The 8,230-nt window shown below is 44.5% G+C and overlaps 1 protein-coding gene across 1 annotated transcript in view; it reads left to right on the top strand.

Annotated features, from left to right (window-relative positions):
- Window positions 1-2,991: 2,991 nt before the first annotated feature.
- Window positions 2,992-8,230, top strand: part of pcdh19 (protocadherin 19) — a 53,551-nt gene continuing 48,312 nt past the window's right edge. Inside the window, 1 exon segment of the mRNA XM_022214152.2 lies at window positions 2,992-6,338. Within this exon segment, the coding sequence (XP_022069844.2) occupies window positions 4,192-6,338 (2,147 nt within the window). The 5' untranslated portion in view covers window positions 2,992-4,191.

Raw genomic sequence — 8,230 nt, 5'->3', positions numbered from 1 at the left:
GTTATCTTTGAGTGTAGCTATATTGGTAATATACTGTACTGAGACGAGAACAAAGTGTGGCCAGCCAGATGCTCCTGAGCCGTACTGACAGTTTAATGAATCAGTGGACAAGTAAACACCTTACCTTCTCACAATGAATTTCCCTCTTCTTTTTTTTTCCCCTCCCCACAAATGTTCGCGGTAAAAATAAACACTGATGCTAAACAGTCAATGCCGCACGGCTCACAACAGAAATTTTAAGCATTTTAACGTAGCGGTGAAAATCAATAAAGGACACAAAGGAACATCAACAGCAGGAAGTATATTGAGGTAGATTGTAGCTCATAAATGAAATATGCCACCACTCTCTGGGAGAAAGAAATATGCTGTGGCTAAATTACTGCTATAGTTTATGATCAACACCGCTGCTCGAGGCAGTGCTGTTGCCTTTATTCACACTGCGCTCATCTGCAGGGGGAGAAACATCTGCAACATTTTTAACCCTCTTGGCCCTCATCGTGTACTGCGGATCTCCAAAGTGGACCACAATTTTTAGAGTCAAGAATATTTAACCTGACAATGCTGGGTTATTGACAGAAGCCTCAACTGTTGACGAGAACCAAGTCACTGTCTTTAAAAAAAATACACGACAGGGTGCCACAACAAATAGTCCATATGTCCATTCGCTGTCTCCTGTCCGTCCACAGACATCATGTGAGGATGAAAGCACATTTTGGTGCTGCTCATTACTTTGACAGTTAGCAGGGGAGAGCTTGCACCTGTTCATACAGTCAAGCACACACCGCAAGCCTCTGCAACACAGTTTTCAGAATGGCAGAAGTACAAAATGCAGTTTGCACTACGTTGTGCATACGGCCATTCAGAAAGCCCCCAGGAAGAGAGAAGTCCCCTGCCACCGCCTACGGTTGTTTAACTCGCTGGCATGAAGAATTTATGAGCCTAAAGATTCTTCTGGCGCTCTCTTTATGCGACTGCAACATGTCTTGAAAAGTGCTTTGGCCGAACAAACAAGTTGCTTTGTTGATACTTGTTTGTTTGTCAAGATGCGAATGCATTATGCAGGAGGAGGGGAGGGGGGGGCGGTATTTACTGGATCGGCGGCATTTAGCAGCGATTCTATTAGATGTGGCATCACCTTTTCTTCATCTTCAGCAGCAGTTATGGTGCTGAGTAATTCTAAACTATTAAGGATGATAATTTGCTTTGCTCTGTTGACCTGTAAGATTTAGTCCTGTAGGTGTTAATATATTATTTTCCGAAGCACTATGCCAAAAGAGAAACAAAAATAGGCCCAGTGAAGGTGCTGGCCACTTGAAATGAATAGCAAAATAAATAAATGAGGTAAGCAACATCTCCATATTGCACAACAATGACCTTATTCTCCTTTCCATATAGAGTTCAATCACTCTATTGATTAACAATGATTGGATATGGCTCGGCTCACCTCCTGGACAGAATATTAATTGTGGTCAAACTGCAGACTTCTATTCCAATATAGAGAGGAAATTGATTCGCCGGTGTGTTTCATTGTTATTCTTGTGGCACGCTGTTGTTTTTCATTTGGGGTGAAACAGTCTGAAGGGGGGCAAAAAAGTGGACAAAGCTGGAGGAGCAGAGGATGGAGCTGCTGATGCGGACGCTAGGTGTCACCCTTGTGACTTTGAAACCGGCCTGAACCTCCTCAGGATGTGATGGCGGCGGAGCGCGCCTGTGAGGCTGGAAGGCAGACTGGCTGCATGGGAGGAGGGTGTATGTGTGTGTTTTGTGTGTGTGTTTGTGTGCCTCTATCTGAATGAGAAAAGTGAGATTTCAGGGAGGCTGCAGTATGCGCACAGATGAACTTTCTGCTCAGCCCCTTTACTCGGTGTCTGTGTAGTTTTGTGACTCGTGTTGCCTGGCATGTACCGGTAATGAATTGTTCACATCACACGCAGCCACATGATGTCGGTCTGAATTACACGGAGATAAGAGAGAAGGGACGCTTTGAATAATGGCTAATAATTGATGTGTTATTGTTCCTTTTATCGTGATGATTAGCGGCAGGCTGCGGGTCATAGTCCACCCACCTCATTATTAACCTTCTCAACAAATGATTCCATACACTGAAGGCCATTTAATGTTTTTCACTCCATAAAAAATATTTTCTCTATAATTAAACTCACTCTATGTAGACTGTCTGTAGCTAGAACTGTTTGCCATGCAATTACTTGAATTAGTCATCCTGCAGGTATGAAAGAGACCATTGGAAGTAGCCAATAATTCCGGGTTTTGGTCATATTTTTGTCAGAAAAAAATGTTTTATTTTCGTGATTTCTTTATATAAAAGAAGTTTTTATCGATTTGGCCCAGGGCAAGATTTCCGCCCGGGAGGCTGCTACATCTATAATGTTTGTGTACGATTAGGAATTGCCTCACCACGGTGCCTGGGGTTCAGACTTAGTGGGCACTGAACGCAAATGATGTAACCTAATGCGTCAAGTTGCAACTTGTGTATAGATCAACAGGCCAGTATTTGATTACAGGATGTGCAATGTATGGTAAGCAGGAAGTGTCACCTGCAGAGGTTACCGATCTTTGTCTCAGACATCTCCATGTTAGTCCACAGTGAGGATCCCCACAGTGCTGTAAAATATGACTTGTTACAAATAATTGACTGCTGCAGCAGAAGAGAAAACAAGGGCAAAAACCTGTGGAAGTTATCCTTCTCTGCCTCTGCTGGGGGAAATTAGTCTGCTATTCTTTTTTTTCTTTGTTCCTGTGGCACCCATGGGAGCCTTCTTCAAAGACCCCCACGGGTCCCCAGACCCTACTTTTGGAACCGCAGCTCTAACGATCATCTAACACTCAGCGTCGTGTTTCAACGTGCGCGCTGTAATTGCCCGTTGAGTCGTCCATCTGCAGGAGAACAGGTAGTTGGCCGTGTTTCATTGCTGTACTTTGCCCCACCCACCAGCAGCTCCAGCCCTCCCGTGTAACCCCTGATTGGCTGAACGGATTGCGGGTCCTGAGACTGAGCGCTCGGCTCGGAGCTGCGCGTCCTCCAGTGTGCACCAGTGAAGCGAGAGGAGCGCTTGTTGGAGTCAACTAGACAGCCTACTGGCAACGAGTGGCGATTTCTTTTTTACTGCCTCAGCCAGCCTGGATATAGGCTTCTGTGTGCTGCTGCAGCTCAGACTGAAATGAACATACACTAGGCTCTGGCATCGTTTCTTCCCACTGGCTTTTGGCTGCATCTTCAACGGATCTTTTCTTCTTTTTTCTTTTTGAATGTGTTGCATGGACTAATAATCGGGATACGTGCAGAACCCTGTTTTTTCCAAGTGAGATACGAGGAAATTAATTAGTAAGTAAAAGCTTCCAGACTTGCAGGGTGGATGAAAGACTTAATCTGCTGGAAATAATAAAATAAGAAAAAGGTAACCGGGACTTGAGTGATGTGATGAGACATTCCTGCAATTGCACCCTTGTTCTTTAGGAGAAGATATCCGGACTTAGGCTGTTGAATAATTTTGTGACTGCAGATCAGTGTAGCTTTTTTTGCAGTTTGAAAGCCTATTGCAGCTCGACCGGAGAGGAAATGTTTTATCACTGCTTGTAATATACCACACAGAACAAGATGTTTATCCGAAATGCGACTTAAACACTGACTTGGCATCAAGACGGAGAATTGAACATGGACTTTTGAGCCCCATTACTTCATCGGCGAGGAAGATTTTTTTTTTTTTTTCTGGACTTGCTCACAGGAATTCTCATCTTTGCGTCTATGCAGTCCGAGCATTTTCCTCCTTTCAGACGACTTGAAAATGGACAGTTCACCTTATGAGTCATGTGTAAAAGCAGTTTGCCGCTTGATAAGAGCTGCACGGATTTATGCGACTAAACCACTATTGTGAGAAGATTCAGCATGTTTTCACAGATCTGTCGTCCCCAGTGTTTCGTGCGCCGCAGTAGACCAGAGGATGTGCTCTGCCTGAGAAGAGTAAAATAGGCTGAAGGCACTTGTTAGAATTCTAGCTTTCACATCATGATATAATTTGCACAACACGAGAGAAATTCAAACACTTTTTCCCCCCCTGGACATTTCAATGAGATGATTCATTCGCGTAATTCTTCTAATTTTCTCTGACGTGCAACCCTGTGCGTAATTATCAAGGTCTTTATTAGACACCGATAAAAAACTCAACAGGTACAATGCAAACCAAGGAGATGGAATTAATACAATTAACTGCTGTGTTCCTCTTGTTTTGGGTCGGGACTGAGGCTGTTATCAACCTGAAGTATGGAATAAACGAGGAGATGAAGCCCGGGTCAGTGATTGGAAACGTGACAAAGGACGCACTAAAGCAAGGATTTCAGATTGCACCACAGCCCCCGTACTTGAGGGTTATTTCCAATTCAGAACCGCGATGGGTGGAACTGAGTCCAGCCGGAATCCTTACAACCCAAATGAAAATAGATCGGGATGTAGTTTGTCGACAGAACCCAAAGTGCATTATTTCCCTAGAAGTGATGTCAAACTCTATGGAGATCTGTGTCATCAAAGTTGAAATAGAGGATTTGAACGACAACGCACCCAGATTCCCCACGAGCCACATTGACATTGAAATTTCAGAGAATGCCTCCCCTGGTACCAGGTTTCCCCTAGAGGGGGCAAGCGATCCGGACTCGGGAATCTTTGGAGTGCAATCATATTCCATTACCCCAAATGAGCTTTTCGGACTAGAAATCAAGACCAGAGGGGATGGGTCCAAAATCGCAGAGCTTGTTGTGCAAAAATCGTTAGACAGGGAGACCCAGTCCCATTATACATATGAAATCAGCGCAGAAGATGGAGGAGACCCCCCAAAGATAGGCGCGGTCCAGTTAAACATCAAGGTGATTGATTCTAATGACAACAACCCCGTTTTTGATGAGCCGGTGTACACAGTTAATGTGATGGAGAATTCCCCCATCAATACATTAGTCATAGACCTGAATGCAACGGATCCTGACGAGGGCACTAATGGAGAGGTTGTGTACTCGTTCAACAGTTACGTCACCGAGAAAACGAGGGATGCTTTCAAAATTGACCCCAGAACCGGGATCATCACCGTCAACGGTGTTCTGGATTATGAAACAACGCAAATATACGAGATAGACGTCCAGGCCAAAGATTTAGGTCCCAACTCCATCCCAGCTCACTGCAAAGTCACAGTGAACGTAATGGATACGAACGATAACCCACCTGTCATCAGTTTGCTCTCACTGAACACGGAGATGGTGGAAGTCAGTGAGAACGCGCAGCGTGGATATGTCATTGCGCTGGTGAGGGTGTCAGATAAGGATTCCGGGGCAAACGGTAAAGTGCAGTGCAGGCTGCAGGGCAACGTTCCGTTCCGGCTGCAAGAATACGAGAGCTTCTCCACTATACTTGTTGATGGCAGGCTGGACAGAGAGCAAAAGGACACATACAACCTGACCATCCAAGCGGAGGACAGTGGCATCCCTCCTTTACGCGCTACGAAATCTTTGGTGGTCAAAGTCACGGATGAAAATGACAACCCTCCCCACTTTCTTAAGCCACACTATCAAGAGATGGTGATGGAAAACAACCTCCCTGGCTCGTGTCTGCTCGCAGTATCAGCAGAAGACCCGGACCTGGGCATGAATGGCACAGTTTCCTACTCCATAGTCCCTGGTGAGATTAAGCACATGGATGTAAACACATATGTCAGCATAAACCCATCAGGCCGCATTTACTCCATGAGATCATTTGATCACGAGTACACCAGGACTTTTGATTTCAAAGTTTTGGCCAGAGACAATGGCAACCCCTCCCTGTCCAGTAACGCCACGGTGCGTATTGTGGTGCTGGATGTCAACGACAACACACCTGTTATGACAAACCCGCCGCTGGTGAATGGCACAGCGGAGGTTTCCATCCCCAGAAACGCTGGGGTGGGTTACATGGTGACCCAGGTGAAGGCAGACGACTACGACGAGGGGGAGAACGGCCGGCTGACCTACACCATCTCAGAGGGAGACAGGGCTTTCTTCGAGATCGACCAGGTGAACGGAGAGGTGCGCTCCACCAGGATGTTTGGAGAAAACGCCAAATCCACCTACGAGATCACGGTGGTGGCGAGGGACCACGGCAAGCCCTCCCTGTCCGCCTCGGCCTACATAGTGGTGTACCTCTCCCCAGACCTGAACGCGCAGGAGCCTATGGGACCCGTCAACCTGTCCCTCATCTTCATCATCGCCCTGGGCTCTATCGCAGCCATCCTGTTTATCACCATGATTTTTGTGGCGGTCAAGTGCAAGAGGGATAACAAGGAGATCCGGACGTACAACTGCAGGTACTGACTACATCCCGTGTGTGTGTGTGTGTGTGTGTGTGTGTGTTTGTATGGAAGAATGTGTGCGTGAGAGTGTGCCAGTTGTCAGCGCTTTGCTTTTGTCATGCAGCATGTAGAGGCCCGAATGTGAGGACTGCAGATTTTCTTTCCACAGCTGACACTGAGGTAGAAAAAAAAAAAACACACACATCAGAGAGAGGGAGAGGGAAAAAAAACGCCTGCTTTAAATCAGACACATTCTGCTGCGGCCCGCTGTTCCGCGTAAGGGATACGTGATTGATGGATTTAATCCTTCCATTGTAACCAATTGACTCATAAATACGATGGTTCAACTGTCATGTTCAATTTGCGGGTGTGTTGCCGGACAATTAACGTCCCACTGGCTCAATAGCAGTCCCAGACATTTATTATTTAACGTCCACCGTGGCTGATTGGCTGTTATCAGCTTTAATCTAGTGTGATTATGGACAGCCCTCTAGGATCAGTCAGATTCTCCTACATCAGGAAAAGCTGCAACCAAATTAAATAAAGTCACACATCAATAGCAGTTTAAAAAATACTGTAGTTTAGGTGATCTAAAAATATGTGAGTCACATCAGAGTCATTAGCTGTTAAGACACTTTCATGGAAAAGAGCAGATTATTATTATTTTCCCAAGCTTACACTTGCATATTCTGTTTTGTTCATCAATCTGAGCATCAGTTCTGGCTTTGATTTCCCTGTGCCACATTACCACTATAAATTTACATATAGATTGGATTTGAGAATTTAACCTGAAGCTATAATCATATTTTCCTCCAAACATAATTTTGGTGATTTGAAGTTAACTTCATCCTTTAAGCTGTAGTGGTCACAAAAAACAAACAAAACAAAGCTCTAAAACTTCCTCAGTATTGACTGTATTTCTTTTCAATATTAATGAGGACTTTTTATTGTTTCTTATTCACGTGTCATTTTGTTTGAAATACTCACATGTGTGTCATATTTTTTAAAAGATTTTTGTTTATTTCAGAGATTGGAGAAGGAAATTAATTCAGTCTCTACTTTTATAGCTCTAAAGAAAATTGTATCACAAATCATGACTGCTCAGCTGTCCCTATGTTCAGGTTGTTATTAAGAGGAAGCCATATCTCCTGTCTTCATATAAACATGTTTCTAAATGTGTTTACTTTCAAGCCTGATTGGAGATGCAGGGAAATCAATGTTCTGACATTTTGCTCGAAAACATTTTGTCATATTTTCAGCTATACAGTTATCTTTAGGGAGGAAACAATGATAGACAACATCAAATTCAGAATTCAAAACTGCTCCCAGTACTTCACTCTGCTAGTGTGAGCCACTCTCCCTTTAGGGCGCTTTAATCAGCGCTGATGTGCTCTGCTTCCTAGTCGCCACCTCGAATATGAGGAGCAGTTATCTCCAATTTATTGCTTGTCCTCTGTCAGTCTTTCTGACTCTGAAGATTTCCCTTCCCAGGTTTCAATTTGGGCACAGAGAAGAGAGACAACATGTTAAAATGATAAACGAAAAAGAGATGGAGTATTTTCTACCGTTGCAGCTGCCCATTTTCTTTCCTCTGTATCAAGGGGGAACAGAATGGGGGCGGGAGCTGTTTTCAAGATGCAATCTAAAAGAAAAATGAAAAAGACAAACTACAATGGTGCTTCCTCTTAGCCAGTGTGATTTTAGAAGCGACAGAGGATTAGTGCTGCATTTCAGAGAGGAACTGAGGCCAGTGGGGCCTAGTGTAGCAGAGACATTTCAGACAAGACAAGAGACAAGAGCAGAGGCATTTCTGATATTGCAGTTTCTTTGGCAGCCATAGTTTAGTTGTGGGCTTAATGGGGGGAATAACCCATATGCTCTATGCCATAAGGTTAAAAATGACCTAT

This window comes from Acanthochromis polyacanthus, chromosome 10, assembly GCF_021347895.1.
Source record: "Acanthochromis polyacanthus isolate Apoly-LR-REF ecotype Palm Island chromosome 10, KAUST_Apoly_ChrSc, whole genome shotgun sequence".
NCBI lineage: Eukaryota > Metazoa > Chordata > Actinopteri > Pomacentridae > Acanthochromis > Acanthochromis polyacanthus.
The sequence above is the reverse complement of the archived record's forward strand: the minus strand, read 5'-3'. Positions and strand labels throughout refer to the sequence as shown.